Below are 16,168 nucleotides of genomic sequence, written 5' to 3'. Positions count from 1 at the left end.
ATGTTAATCAACATAATGAATGTACTGTATCTGTTATATCAGATCTGATATCTGTTGAATAAAACGTCAGTACACTTTATACAAATTGATGATAATCAATTTCCCCTCATAACTGTTTAAAATTTTGCAGTTTTTAAGTGGCAGGTAACTTTTTCATTCACCGTACATTTTATTCCCCTTTACTTTGTCTGAAGATAAAAAAAGACGAACCTTGCTCCTGGCTGCAAAAAAGTATGCATAATTTCCCATGAAATTTGAATTTGAGCATAATAATGACTTAAAGGTTATAATAACACCCACACTTAAGCAATACTTGACATGAAAAAAAGCAGACAGACATACAGAAGTAAACTAATTTCTTATTTATTTTTTCCTTTTAAAGATCTATTTTCCATTTTCTACATGTACGTTTTTTTTTCATGCTGGGTGCAGCTTCAGTGTAGGAGCTCATGCAGGTTGCTGATGTACTGTATGTTACAGAGACCACAGTGGAATGTAGCAGTGCAGGAGCCCAGTACAGGCGTGCTGGGCTGTCGGAGAGTCGCCAAAACACAAAACAAGTCAGAAGGCAAACCAGGATTGAACCACTGGCATAAAAACACGCGCATTCTCCTCCCAAGAAAGTAGACTGTTATGATTTTCATCACATTCATATTGGTTCCATTGAATTTTCTCCCTATATGGTATGCGTTAAGAAATGAAATCTGGGTTTCTTTTTGACATTGCTCCTCCAACAGTTCTTTTACATTTATTCATTAGATGTGAATGGATTTCCTCAAATAGGAAAACGAAGCCGATTTCACTTGTGATTACGTCTCCACAAGGGAAAATGCAAGGATGTCAGCAAATTAGCTGTTGAGCCTCTTAGCCCTTTCTGCTTCATCATTTCTGCAAATGTAAGTGTTTAAAGTCACCTAAGTCACGAGTCAATGTAATTTAACATTTGGCAACTACAGAAAAAAAACACTGAGGTAATCATTCATTTTTCCACTCATTACAATGTTTTGCTACTACTATATGTTTTTCAAACACATTACAAGAATCATATACTTTATATTACCATAAACAAATCTACATTTCAGAGATATCAAAAATAAACCCAGAAGAAGCTGAATTTCAAACATTTGCTCTGTTCAGCACCAAGTTGGGATCAATGACATGAGCTCATTGAGTTTATTCCAATTACCTTGATACTATACATATAGTTTAGAACACAGCAGCAAAAAATTACCCTCAGACACATCACAGCTGCATCTAATCATAAAAATATTAGATATTTTAAACATATGTCAATATTCAATAAATATATCTTATTTGTCTGAACATGGAATTGTGTTTTGGAGAGCTTTTTTTCTTGATATTCTTTTAAAGTTACCAACATTTGTAAAACATGTAGAATCTCCTCTTTTTGAGAGAACAACATCAGATAAGTTCACAATATATACATCTTTGAATCAACATTCACAGAATTAAATGGAGTAACTTAACAGGAGTTTTATCTGACTTCAAAGCTGGAAGAAAACTTATACACTAAAGGTTTATTTGTACAAAATCCTAAAAAAAAATCATACATTAGTAGATGTAAAGTAGAAGAAAAAACAATGAATAAAAGACACTATACCCAGAGCCCACCCACTCTATGAAGACATCCTGTTGTCATGCCATTCATAAGAAACATCCAATTTTAAGTTCCAAAGAAAGTTAAGAACACAGGTACCATATCTTTGGTCGAGCTACCACAGCTGACATCCAGAGATGCTGGAGTGATTTTGAAGAGTGCTTCTAAAGTACAACAGCCACTACAGTGAACTCCAGCTCTACATACTGCAGCAAAAGTCAGGGTGAGAAACGGCTCAGTCTAAATTGCACAAATAAATACATACATCAATTATTTATTTTCTCTGTGTGTCTGGCAGCAACAACATATCTTTCCTCACCACAATTTAGGATTTTCTAAGCTTTGCACTAGGTGACAAAACTCCCCTATACCAGAACAGATCGCACTGCTGTATGGAATGTGCTTGTGGTGGTTTTGTAGTTGAACAAGTTTTCACAGTTAAATACCACTTCCGTTTAATTAAAAACAGCGTGAATTAGATTACAAAGAATGAGCAAACAAAATGGATGTTGATTCTCTTTTTGGTGTAGCGGTTTGTGGAAATCATTTCTTAATTGCACATGTCCAGATTGTTAAGCACTATCAAACACTGGGTCTCGTTTGAAAGCAATTTACTGTTTATTTTTAATTTAAAGAAAAATTTAAATAATAGAAATGGTGCCAGGCTTTTTTGGAGGGCAGGGGGGAGCAAACAGGAATTCAACATCAAAATAAACCTACTCCTCGTTTTACGAAAGTTCTTTCGAGATCTTTGTTACTCGAAAGCTAACATTTGTTAAACAAAAATAAATTTACCTTTAAGTAAAGGCCATAATAAGAGATAAATGACCTGAGTCAAAACATATTTATGATACTAAAAATGTACAAATGCAGCATATTGTACATAAGTATTTATTACATTAAACAGTACTAATTAAAACACAGTATAAAGGAAAAATGGGCCAAACATATTGTGAAAACAAAGTGGTCCTATTCAGCATTGACAGATGATTCGCTCACTGGTAAAAGTTAATGTCTGAGATTTCAGCTTACCAAGGATAGGGGCAAGATATTTTGAAATTAAACTCATACAAATGGCTCAAGCTCTAAGTAGGCTGCCATTGCCAACAGATAATACTGCAGACAACAGCAGGCTGTACAAAAGATGGTGGAAAGGGCTGGGAATATACTGTATGTGTGTCTTGGCATGCTTTGGTTTTAGTGAAAATTCATTATACATACAGAAAGGTAATCATTTTTCAAATGTGATAATGGAACAATCTGTTAAACGGACATTCGTAAAACGAGGAAACAGTGTAGTGGAAAAGGAACACAAACGGATAAGATTTTCTGCTGTGAAGAAACAAGAAATTAAGCAGTACAATAAAGGGCTTTGCAACTGAGAGACAGCTCTAGGAAAATAAGCTAGTATAGACATATACAAGCTTATATGCATACTGTATATCCTTAGGTTTGGCTTTTGGAAGAGCTACTAACAGTTCATCTTCTATGAATAGCTATAAAAAGTGCTGACTGACAGGTTAGTTAGAAATGTAACTGGTTTCTTTCTACAGTTTTGTAAATCATCAGGGTTTGGTTGGGTTACCATAAACATGACCTACCTTAAGCTAAAAGTAATGCATTTCAGAATGAAATGATTCACAAACAGATTTTATTTTATGGAAATACACAGTAGATTCTTCATAAGTGGATATTCCCAGAATCATAACATACAATAAAAAGTGTGCAAGTTGTTATCTACATTACCGGATTTGGTTCTACTGAACACTTTGTCAAGAAAGAAAATTTAAACAGCTTCAACACAGGGCTCTATGCATTCTGAGGAAAAACCTCAAATCTCAGTGAATTTCTTTTATCTGGTCCATATTTCTGTTGTGCTCGTCACCCAGGAAAAAAGGTTAAATTTGCTGAACCCAGATCTGAGGATTTAGTTTCCACATAATTTCCTTTTTTAAATATTTCTTTTAAATCTCTTAAAATCTATTGGCCTTTTAATAGCAATACAAAAAAATGGGAAAAACTGCTAAAACAAAATGCTGAGCTGTGTAATGCAGTACCCATTGAAAATTAGTATGAAAACAGATACTGTAGGAACATCTTTGTGAAAAGGGCAGCATAAAATATTATTTACATCAGCACGTTCACTCCTGCCCAACATTTCGTATTACTTCTTAATAACAAGCTTATACATGTTTTTACAATAAAAGAAGTGGTAATGGAACAATTCAGGGAAAACAAAAGTTGCATTTTATTTACATCAGAGAACAGCAAAAAGTTGCTTGGTTTTAAAAATGCTGGCATTGAAATTCAAAAATGTATAGAGTATGTAGAGCTCCAAACAACATTAAACCCCCAGACCCACTACAAAGTTTACCATGCAGATAGATGGCTTGTATTTGATCGTAAACGTGCAAAATATTTTTAAAAATCCTTCAACCACCCCAGCTGTGATAAAAATAAAGCAAAAAATGATGTCAAAAATATAAAAATTAATACCAGATATTTTCTTTTAATTAGTAAAAATGTTATACTGTTATAACATTTTCTGCTAAAAAGGGATCTCGGTCTGCACTTCAAAAGGTACCTGTTTATTTCACCTCATTTAATCGTTTAGATACTATGAAAAGTGCAACGGAGACTTAATTTTTGTTCCCAATTTTTCAATATGATAGTATTTTACATATTAGTGCAATGCATAGTCATGACACTCCTTATCCACACTCCTAAAATGCTGGACAGTAATGTTGTAAAAATGGGCTGTTAATGAAGAACATCACAATCTCTGTATGTTTTTTTGGCAGTGTGAATACCAATTGGCACATTTAGATTTTAACATGACTGTTCTGTAAAAACAGCTTGTTTCACCAGTTTCCTTCTAGATTTGCTTTAAGACTTACTACTTGTGCTGTATGTCTCAGCTCTTGGGAAAAGACCAAAGTATCATTAATTAAAAATGCTCAGTGGCTAAAAAGCACTTTTTTGTCCTACAAAGAGAATACTGGTTGAAAGCAAAACAAGAATTTAATTATCCTGATTGGAAAGCCAAACTTTTATGAACATTACTAGAGGGTCATTAACCCTCTGTGTCCCTTTTTAAAGGTTATACAACTAGTGTGTCATTTACCTGCACGTGTAAACATCTTTCACTCTCCTATTACTGTGCCACAAACAAAAGCATTAATTTTGATGTTTTCTTCTTATGTTTCATATTTTTAATCTGTTTGATTACTTCCTGTTTGTGTTTCTAAGAAAGTTCTTACTGTTTAATTACACAAATCTTGTAAAATATTTTCTGGTTGTAGAAATGTCTGACAAATTCTGAATCTTTTAGTATCACCAAAGAAATTGCTATAGAACAAAAACTCTCTCCCAGTTCTCTGAAGGGATCTTTTTGATTTTTTTAAGTTAAAAATGACAGTTTGGCATCTCCATACAATCTGTGTTGAAGACTGAAACTCATATTAGCTCTGCTTAAGTGTGGAAAAACAGCAGTGCTCAGAATGAGATGTTCTCTTAGATTAGAGGTAAACATAAAAAAGGATAGCAAAACCCATTACCCTAGCTCCACACACAACTGAGAGGTCAAATTAATTCAAGCTCTACTACTATTTGGCATAAACGTGCTCTTTAGGCAAATTCATCTAGACAGCTGGCTCTTTTTTCTTTTTTTTTTTCTCTTTTTAACTTCTTAATTATAAAATGTTACTGTTCGTTTTCTAAAATAAAAAAAAATGTTTCCAGTTTAAAAAGGGCAAGACTTTATGTTACGCAGATGCAATTATAACAACCATAAAGTTAAAACAAAACTAAAGAAACACGAGACACCATAAAAAAAATTAAAAGGGTAGAGAGGATAGGAAAGCAACAGAGAAAGTCTTATCACAGGCAAACAGAACATAAAGTCTCAGCAGCTGGTATTTTTTCCACCATCCATTCCTTCCTCTCTTGCTGGTCCAATCAGGGGCTGAGAGAGAACTGGTCCTGTTCTATGGGTTTTTTCACCCAAGCCCCTAGCCCTGCCTTCTGAAATGCCTTGATGAGAGCTTGCTTTGCAGAGTGGTACTCTATAGCAGCTTGTTTGGCTTCATGGTATGAAGAGGGCTTGGATACTTTAATTCGCAGAGTTGATGAAAGCTGAAATGGCACACAAACGGGGAAAAAAAAAGTATTAAAAATGCATTCAGATTGCTCCAGAAGTCTAAATTTCTGTTTGTAGCACATTCTTATAATATAAGGATGGTAAAGAATGACAGACAAACTAGGGTTTGTAAACCAATGCATACAAAAGCCCTCCAAAATGAACCTCCAACCGATGAAAGACTGCTAAACTGTTATTTGCAGAGAAAAAGCAAGAGAAAAATCACAGGATAGTGTACAGACGCAGGCATTCAGAATGCGCAAAAGTCTCAAGCAAGCACACTGCCGCATATAGTACCATGTGTCAGTGTGCCGAAATTTAACTTTTTACCAGACAAAGAAGATCAACAGGTGGCACTTGTGGTGCATCAGAAGTGGAACAGTTCCTTAATTTAATCTGTTTTACTACTTCTTTAAAAGTACTTAATATGGAATATAAATACTGATTCAAGTAACTAAAATTAAATTAAAGTCTAATATTGTCTGTGAATGTCATTAACAAAACAAATAATTAAAATTACTGATGTTATAGAGCTTGCAGAGGAAGTGAAACCAAACAAATGTTTAGAAATGAAATTATATGAACAAAATAATAAAAAACTGCTGAAGGAAAATTTCCCAAAATTACTGAGAAACACACTAGAACGCTGCATATTATAAATGAAAAACATTTTGTTGTAATTATTGAGGTGTTATTGTGGAAAACGTGTGGTTTCCTTAAAGAAAAACCTTTACAGTAATGAGATGTATCAACTCCAATGCAAAAAATACATTCTTATTTGCTTTTAAATACAACGTTTTTAAATTCACTATGTACAGTATGTATACTGTAATTTAAAAACAAAATCTGTTACTATTATAGTATAGCATGATTAGCATAAACATCAAATTTTTATTTTTAAAAATGTGTGAAAGTTACAAGCCCCTGTGGTACATTAAGGATTCACTGAGTCATCTGGCAATTTTACAGAGTGGTGCAGTCCTACATCAGATTATTTGAACATAATCAGCATAATGTGGTGGTTGCTGAGGTTTGCTGCATGACACCTCATGCACTTTAAATGGCTGCATCTGTATAAAAAAACTCTAAAGCAGTGGTTCTCAAACTGTGGTACGCGTACCTGCAGTGGTACGTGGCGTGCCGCCAGGTGGTACTCCAAATGACCCTGGAATTGTGTTGTGTGCGCTGAAAAAATCGGGACGGGTTTTCATATTTTGTATTTTTATACGTGTCGAATACGCAGCCTACGTACTACGATACAGTGCGCGCTAATACTTCAGTGGACACAAGAGATACTCTGTAATTCTATACCACTCTATAGGAATGCGTGCTACGGACGCAAGTGACCAATTGTATTTAAAAAAAGCTACTGTATCTCCAGCAAATAGGGAGAAAGGAGAATGTGCGTGATTTTGGAACAATGCCAACGTTGTTAACACAGGAATGCATAGAAATGCGTGCTACGAACGCTGGTAATCTTGTGAGCACAGGAAAGCATGAAAAATAACAGAAAAATATTTAAGAACTGTTCTTAGTTAATTTGAGAAAAATACACCGAGCGTCTCTGTGTTTCTCTCCCATGCGATGAAATAAATAATTAAAATAAACACTGAAATAAAAATGGAAACGTGGAAAAATGCAAGCTTGCGGATTGCTAAAGCAGGTAAGCCCCACACTATTATGTGTGGAGAAAAAGCTGCTGAACAGCTCGACCTGCTGTCCCCCCTGAAAGACACAGTCATTCATAGAATTATTGAATTTAAGGATTATATCAAAAGTACGCTGACAGAGCGCGTTAAGATGAGCAGATGTTTTTCACTTCAATTAGATGAGTCTGTAGTCGATTTGGCCAATTTGCTCGTTTACGTTAGATACGAGTTTGAGGGCATGTCCTATGAAGACTTTCTGTTCTGTAAGCCGCTACCAACAGGAACTACAGGAGAGCACGTATTTCAACTTCTGAATGTATCGAAGAGAATGGCATCGACTGGATAAAATGTGTCGGAGTTTGTACAGACGGTGCTAGAGCAATGACAAGCCGACACAGCGGTGTAGTTGCACGAATTAGAGAGGTTGCTCCAGAAATTAATGGTTTCATTGCAACATCCACCACGAGACCTTTGCCGTCAAGAAAATGCCTGACGATTTAAAATCTGTTAAGACTGTTGTGAATTGTATCAAGGCTCGAAAAATTAATTCACATCTGCTTTGCTCGACTAAACAGGCTCACCCCTCTCACTGAAATGGTGCTTTTGTATTTTTATTTGTTGTTGTTTTTTTCTGTAAAACACTTTGAGAAGCCACATTTTAATATATCAAACAAAGTTTATTATTATAATATTTATTGTATGTATGTGTGAGTGTGTGTGCACATGCGCTCATGTTGGTCATTGAGAATTGCTGGGGTTCCTATGAGATGATGACCTGTAGGTGGTACTTGGATGCTTTGGTTGGATTAGGGGTGGTACTTGGTCCAAAAAGTTTGAGAACCACTGCTCTAAAGCACTGTGTGTTGTCCCTTCTTTGTTCTTGCCTCTGTGTCCTTAGGTACGTCAGGGAATGAGGGGATCTAGACAAATGTACAAGCATATTTTCTCAAGGATTCCATTTAAAATTTCACACTGACAAATGTCAAATACAAATTAGTGAAATCAAACTCTTAAAGACAACACCACATCTGATTAATGGAAAAGTGAGCGCAAAGTTTAACTGGGTGAATGCATGTTTTGGAGGAGGACTATCCTGAAAAGTTGAAGACATCAGGAAGCTGTACCTTCGAATACAATCGCATCCAGCGGCTGTAGAGGGTGTGCTTGCAAAGGCGTGATGGCCGGCCCATGTCGTCCTTCCCAGTGGTTGCGTTAATGACCTCCAGAGACTGGTCTCCCACCGCCCAGTTCACACTGAAGTTAGGAGCCTTCCCTGGCTGCCGTGCTTCTGCATTACTAATACCTTAATACACAGGAAAAAAGAATTGCTTCTAATTCCTGTTACTTTTATTCTGGAACACAACATCTGAATAAATAGTTAATAATAAATTTAACTTATAATTAAGAACCAGTTAAATATCAATTGAATAATTTTAGGTATAATAGCGTATAGCTCACTATCAGAAAGTCTAATTAGATTCTGCTTGTACAAATATTCATGTATATTCACAAATCTACACTAATGAAAAACAAAAGAAACTTTCAACCTATTCCACACAAAAAGTAAGAGCTCAGTAATATTACCCCCCCCCCCCAAAAAAAAAGCAGTTTATGACCTTTAGGCAAGTATTAACTACAGCAGCTCTGGTACTGAAAGAATTCTGCTGTCAGGGATTTCTCCTGACCCTGTCCGCACGTCTCCTATTTCATGGTTACTTGTGTGTTTAGATATTCAGCTCAGGTGCTAGGGAATAAGCACTGCTTGGCACTGATGTTAATCGCTCATCCTAACATGCTGCTGCCCAGCACAGCTCCCTTATTTACTTTTTCTGCAATGTCCACACTTTGAGAGGAATAGGAAAAATCACTATTTCATTCTCAGAACAAAATGCTTAGGGAGATAAAACAAGTTCTGATTTTTTTGCATTGTATTTATTAATAAAATGATAACAAAAACTAAAATAAAAATAAAAACGCAACTAAAAAACTTTTTTTTATTGAAAAACATGTATGGACACTGTGCGTAGTTCAGACATTAGAGTTTTCCATCTTTTACAAATAAAATACATTTTTAAAGGAATATACATTTTTTAATGGTCTGCTTTCTAAAAGGTTAATTCCCTATCTACTGCAGAGATCAGCCACTGACAGTTTGCCATTAAGGTCTGGCATTGTGGCTTAATGGATTGAACAGTAAGTGAACATGTAAGCCCTTCTTAAAATTCCTTAACCGGAAAAGGTTAATTGCTACTCCATTATCTCACTACCTGCAGTTTTCATTTTCAAAAAGAAGGGACAGTGCTGCAAGCCATCCAGGACAAAGACAAAACACAAGCTGACATGTGAAATTATGTCAATGTATTATATGCTCAGTAGAGGAACATTAAACCACTTTGTAGTCACCAGGCCCCATTACTCCCTGCAGGCCCAGAAAAGGCTTTAGCTAATAGGCTGCTTTGAAAGAGCTCCAGCACATTGCACAAGCTATACTGTACAATATGTGCTTATATTTGAAATTGGAAGATAAAAGTTATTCTCTTCTTTTTATTTTGATTAGATTCTAACCTTATGCATTCTTATTTGTCTGTTATCTCATGCTTAACCATAATTATCCTGACAAACTATTTAACCCGTATTCAGTTCTAATGAACCATCACAAGCGTTTCAGCCCACATTTGCTTCCTGTCTGCAGGAAAAAAATCAGTAAAACTAAAGTGACCTGCCCTTCAACATATGCACGTACATTCTAAAACAGCCAGTGAACGCACAGCAGAACTACTGGTAGAATGTTGATACAGAAAATTTATTTTTCTAAGTATTTTAAAAAGCATAGGTTATCTTCCAGATGGCTTGCTTTAAGAAAAAAAGAAGTGAGGTAAAAGCCAGCTATTTGAAATCCCGTTTTACTGTTGAGACAGAACTTTCTCAGGTTGGGCAGACTGAGTAGCCAAGTATTTGCAGACGTTTATTGGTTACTCATCTTTGAAAGGCCTTGGATCATCCCAAAACCCTTCCTGTGTTTTTAGAAACCCTGTATATAAGCTTTCCCATTTTAATTTCTGGAGAGGAAGGGAAGACATATGAGTGAAAGAAGAGTTGTGAGACAGGTGGAAGTGTCAGACACACTAAGTGTCAATACTGACCGCTCAGCAGAGGTCTGTTGAGAGTGAACTGCTGTGGTAGGTCCTCAATGTCAGCTATTCTCTGATACATGGCCCGGGATAGGTGGTCTGCATGGTACAGGCTGCCCAGGATGATGCTTGAGAAGTAAACAGGTTCTGTGAAGTAGCTCATTAGAGATCCCTGGATTCCCACCACATTCCACCTGGAAACAACAACGGAAAATCAAGAAAATGGTGAAAAATGTTGGCTTCCAACCTAGACATTCTGGAAAAACAGCCAGACACCTGGCTAAGTTAGCTAAGTGAAAAGATAGTTGAGTTGAGAAGACTAAAAGGTATAAGGCTACCCACAAATGTATTCATACCTTAAATGAACTAAAACAAAAAGTTGATTTAGCACAAAAATCCATTAATGCTGCCATGGGATCTCTAATGACCAAGTAATCAGTCAGTTTTAAATTTCATCCATAGGATAGCACATCCAACAACACAGTGTTCCCAGTCAAAGTGGGCCACTGATTTGGAAATTGTGCATTACCACCACTTACAGGAGCAAACTGGTCTCCTGTTTACAGTATGTGGATGTTTTCTCATCCCAGAACTGACCAAACCCAGCCTCGCTTAGCTTCAGAAATCAGGAACACAGCATATGATGCCAAGCAAACCTGACTAGTAACAGACTTACAGTAAACCACCTCTTTTTTACAAAGTGCTTAAGACCATAGAAAAGGGAAATAAAACAAACTCAGAGTTCTCCAGAGTGTTTAAAAATTAAGGTGGTATGGCATCAACAGCATAATTCCTGTCCATGATAAAGAGACAGCTTTGATTTAAGACTGGTTATGTACTGCAGTGCTGCAGTCAAATCCCGACAGAAAAGTACAAGACTCAAGCTATCCGGTCACGATTATGCAATTGGATTGTGTTAATATGCTTTACAATCTTTGCTAAAATACTCGAATTCCCATATTTGTGTGTATAAGAATATCATTTATTTATGTTATGTTGAACATCAATTTGGAAGAAACATTTGCTTTAGAAGATGTGACTGAATTGTTTTAAAAAAAGGTTCAGTGCTCAAAACCTGAAGCCGCGCAGTTCATCTTTTTTTAACTGCGCTTCACATTTTCAGGATTTGAAAAAAAAAAATGACCTCGACTTTAATGAAACTTTGAGGGTTCCCTGTCATGAGCTGTGGACCGTTAATCAATTGGAGCGCAAGCCCAAGGAAAGTTGATTCTCTTCAGAGCACCAGTACTCTGTATTGTGCTGCAAGGCGTAATATTGCTATTATCTGAGAAAAATGTATTTTGGTATTTTGTCTATGTATTGGTTTACAGAAGAAAATGGGAAAAATATTATGGATCTGAAATTGTAGGATAGGCTAGCACACTACTCCTTGTGCTTGATCCGAAGGATGCTGGATTAGAAGGATAGGATCTTGGGATAAGGATCGTGATATATAAAACAATGGATGTAGAAACTGTATAATTTACTGCCTTGGCTGTGTTGGGATATACACGCTTTGAAAACAAACAAGTATTTTTATATACGTGTATTTTTCCAATCTTCCAAAAAATTGGCCTTTCTAGTTTTTAAGTCACAGCAGGGGTGAAATTTCGATGCAGTCCAATCTAAGACATACTGTAATTAAGCAATTCCCATTCTTCAGCACCGGCCTAAACAAACTGAAAGATTCTGAAGTGATTGTGCTCTGAATGAAAGCTGAGCCTTAGGAACTCAGACAATCGGTTAACTAAATCCCTGTGACAGAAACACCATTTTCATGAAAAGAAACAGTAATGTTCAGCTACAGGAAATCAGGTTGAAATGCTCTTTTTAGCTTATTTCCCGCTAGGTAGAATTTAATTAAAAATCTATGAAATATAAAACCTTGAAAAAGCACTCCAGGCTACATAAAACAAAAACACATAATGATGTTAATAATTTAGTAGGAAATGCTCTGAGGAGGAACACAGAATGTGGACGACTCTATGAAGCACGGTTTATCAGGAAAACTCAAAGCAAAAAAAGTAGTGCAAGTGTAAGATGTTCTTATCTTTGTGGACTGGCCAATATGTTTCTACCTCACATGTCATCACCATAAAGAAGAGACCAATTTAAGAAGGGCTTTTATAGTTTGTGAACAAACTCAAATGCCAGTCGTTCTTCTCATTTGCTGTCACACAACATGATTTGAAATTAACTGTGATTGTAATCACACCAAGTTTGTTTTCACACCACACTACCATTTTTTAAGTAAATCTCTTGTCTGGTCCAATGTAATTATTATTATTAATCTTCTAGATTTATAAATATTAGAGGTAAGATTATAGAGATAAACAAAATATACAGAGCTAAAATATTAGAGATGAACACTGCACATATTGTACAAAATGCAGATTAGTTTATTTAGACCCAGAACTGCTCAACTGAGTGACAAAAAACACAGGCTTTTTTTCCATTTCAGTTAGGATTGCTGTACTGTGTATTCTTTTTGTTGCCATTAATGTTTAACAATCACTGTGAACTCTAGCACCATTGCTTTAAGAGTTGTCAAACTTGAAAGGAAACCATACCAGAATTGGCTTCAGTCAAGTCGAGACCACCTCAAGTACATACAGCATTTGGTGAACAGTCTGATTTGAAACAACTTTGACAACTTTAAAATGTGCCAAAACAAACTCTACTTGGGTGCCAAACCAAATCTGATCTGAATTTCCTTTCCAAACAAACTGGGTTTGAAAGCCCTCTTTCTAATATAACTAGGCATCTGTCAGAAAGGTTGGAAATTAAGTTGACGCTTTGTCAGCAAGAGACTAGTGGCACAGATGGACTGGAACAACATTAGAATTTTTCTTCTTTCAAAAACGCTCTTGAGAGTGAATGATTCTTCCTGTTTATTTTATAATATTTCATTAAGGAGAGAAAAGGAATTACAGATGTGAAGAATATATCTACAGTACGTATACAAATTTAAAAAGGAACATGAACTGAAAGAGAAAACGACAAAGGAGGGAAAAAAATACAGTAAAGTCCAACATGCCAAATTGCAACTGAAGTCATTGAGAGTGGTATGTAATATTGTAAAACAGCAGGTTTATTATCATTTATTATTTATTATGTGGTTAGAGCCTTATGATGATGATCATGAAAGAATGGTGATATGGAGGAAGGCATTAAGTGTAAGCTTAACTGTGAAAGTCATTTCCAGAGAAGGTCGAGGTCATACAGAAATACTCTGTTGACCCATATACAATAAAAGGTCTACAACATAGCATCCATGGGAAATGAGGAGTGGCGGACAGTCAAATATGCAGGTTAGTCAAGATTTAAAATATCACATAATCAATACTACTAATGTTCCACACAACCACAATTTATGTAAATTGGAATGCACTACTACATGGCACATTCACATTTCCAACTCTTATCATTATTATTACAGTACCGTAATTATCCAATATTACACTATTACCACATTATTATAATTAGAGTATACCGTACAATACTTTAATAATAAAACTGTAAGTAAAGAAAATAACATTGCAAAAATATATATAATACAGAACTTTCATAATCCTAGTGTTGGCTTGTTTTGTTGATGATTTGAACGCTTTTCAGCCAAGACTAAAAGAGCAACACTGCAAATAAACAACAGAAATTATTCCAGACAATGCACAAGCACAGCAAGAAAAGCACGTGAGGTAGTGTGGAACAAGACTGGGGCTCATGTCAGATGCTGTAAATATTTTAAGATAAAACGAGGCAAAAATGATACACTGTGTCTCTGCCATGGCAATATTTCCAGTAATTGGCCGTTTTGGGCAGTGACAGAGAATTCAAGTCAAGGAGAACAAACAATTTTCCTGTGTAAGATTATTTTGTTTTGGCTTATAGAGAAAATACTGGTTAGTAGAGCGTTCTAATTAGTAAGGCTTTTACAGTATTGGGTATTTCCTTTTTCTAGTTAAAGAAAGTGCACTGTATCTTTATAGCGCTGTGCAAAAGACAGTAGCGTAAGACATCTGACCAGGAGGGATGAAAGTGCTAATACACCAGACTCTGCTCTTAATACTGTAGCTGAACACTCCACGAATGTTCCCCGTTATTATCACAGGCATATTGTTTTATTGGGACATGCCCAAATAACATAAGTGTTTGTGTAAGAGGTCATAACATTTGTTTTAGCGTCACACTGTAACGGGCACTATAAATGATTTTCACATACCCCTATAAAGCATTATACCTGTGATTATAACATTTTGTGCAGCAGTCATGAAGCTGTTACGCAGCCACATTCAAATTAAGAACAGGTGTCCCCTGCTGTATGCGGCTTCAGTCTATGCGAATTCTGTTTTATACGATTGACCCCTTTTATTCCAAGTATCTTCTTTATGTGAAAAAAAATCATTTTTATGCTATCTGTGGCAGTAGAGCACATTCCCGCGAAACCCCCTGAAGCCCGCCAAGACGCACTGCACAAACTACAGATGCGCTTCTTCCCGCCAAAGCCCGCCCAAAGGCATTGCTCAGCTTTTGGTTACACACTTGCCACCGTGGTTAGCATGTCTGTGTCACGTTTACCATTTACGTCCGTTCTTGCTACAGCTGCCTTGGTTATTATGGAGTCAAAATGGCCATCCACATGTTTTCCAACCTCTGCACCCCAAATGAAAAGAAATAGAACCTCCTTAACATTGGAAACAAAGTTGGAAATATTACGTTGTGCCGACGCTGGTGAAGGATCCTCAACCCTATGGTGGGCTTTCAACCTGGAGTTTAGCCCAGTCTACTGTACGTACTATAACATAAAGAAGAATGCTGATCTGCCTATTTTGGTGAATGTTAATTTATTTTTAGTTAAAACAATGCCCCAAATAACATTTATGTTAAGTTTAGTGTGAATTCTTAATGTATGTTAGCATATGATTTAAATGCATTTGGATCACTACATTTAACACCGTTTCACACATCCCCTTTTTCGCAGGTTTAATGTACCGCTTTGTGCGATTTTTCTTTATGCGAGAGTTACGTTCTGTGAAAAAATGGGGGACTGTTTTACCAAAGGAGTCTATCATATATCTCTTAGCTAACGTAACTTAAAAAGAATCTGTAAAAATCATGTCTAGTTCCTGATCCAATGTATGACTTACTGTACAGAACAGAGTCTGGAAATAACACCCTTATTAACAGGATTAAGTTCAAATACAGATCTGGGAGGTGGCAGGAAAAACAGGACCACTTTACTGCAAACTATGGACCTGTAAATAGTAGTAGACATTTAGTTTTGAAAGCACACATTTTTGATGGTTGGAAAAACTATTAACTAAGAGTACTTCTTTGCACAGAGAAGGGCTGAGATGCAGGCATCTAAGTTGTGTCCAGATTGTGAGAAAATGACCAAATAAAATTACTGTGAGATTGAATAGAATTCACTAATTCTGCAGTGAACAATAAGAGGGCGACATGAAGACAGTAATATTGGCAGGATGATGAAAGAAAATTTTAAGGTAAATCCCTCCACTCTTAAATGTTAAGTACAATTAGATAGATAGATACTTTATTGATCCCGTGAGGGAAATTGCAGAAAGACACCATAGAAAAAGAAAACTCACCAAGGTATCACATCTATTAACAG

General features: G+C 36.0%; 1 protein-coding gene across 8 annotated transcripts in view; it reads right to left on the bottom strand.

Moving 5' to 3' along the window:
• Nucleotides 1–347: 347 nt before the first annotated feature.
• The window catches only part of adarb1b (adenosine deaminase RNA specific B1b), a 173,429-nt gene continuing 157,608 nt past the window's right edge, over nucleotides 348–16,168 (bottom strand). For all 8 annotated transcript variants that reach the window (XM_015359255.2, XM_015359258.2, XM_015359256.2 and 5 more), the window contains 3 exons: nucleotides 10,549–10,730; nucleotides 8,530–8,708; nucleotides 348–5,752 (listed from right to left, as the gene is read on the bottom strand). In XM_015359255.2, the coding sequence (XP_015214741.1) occupies nucleotides 5,576–5,752; nucleotides 8,530–8,708; nucleotides 10,549–10,730 (538 nt within the window). In that variant the 3' untranslated portion in view covers nucleotides 348–5,575. The remainder of the gene's footprint in view (nucleotides 5,753–8,529; nucleotides 8,709–10,548; nucleotides 10,731–16,168) is intronic.

This window comes from Lepisosteus oculatus, chromosome 12, assembly GCF_040954835.1.
Source record: "Lepisosteus oculatus isolate fLepOcu1 chromosome 12, fLepOcu1.hap2, whole genome shotgun sequence".
Taxonomy (NCBI): domain Eukaryota; kingdom Metazoa; phylum Chordata; class Actinopteri; order Semionotiformes; family Lepisosteidae; genus Lepisosteus; species Lepisosteus oculatus.
The sequence above is the reverse complement of the archived record's forward strand: the minus strand, read 5'-3'. Positions and strand labels throughout refer to the sequence as shown.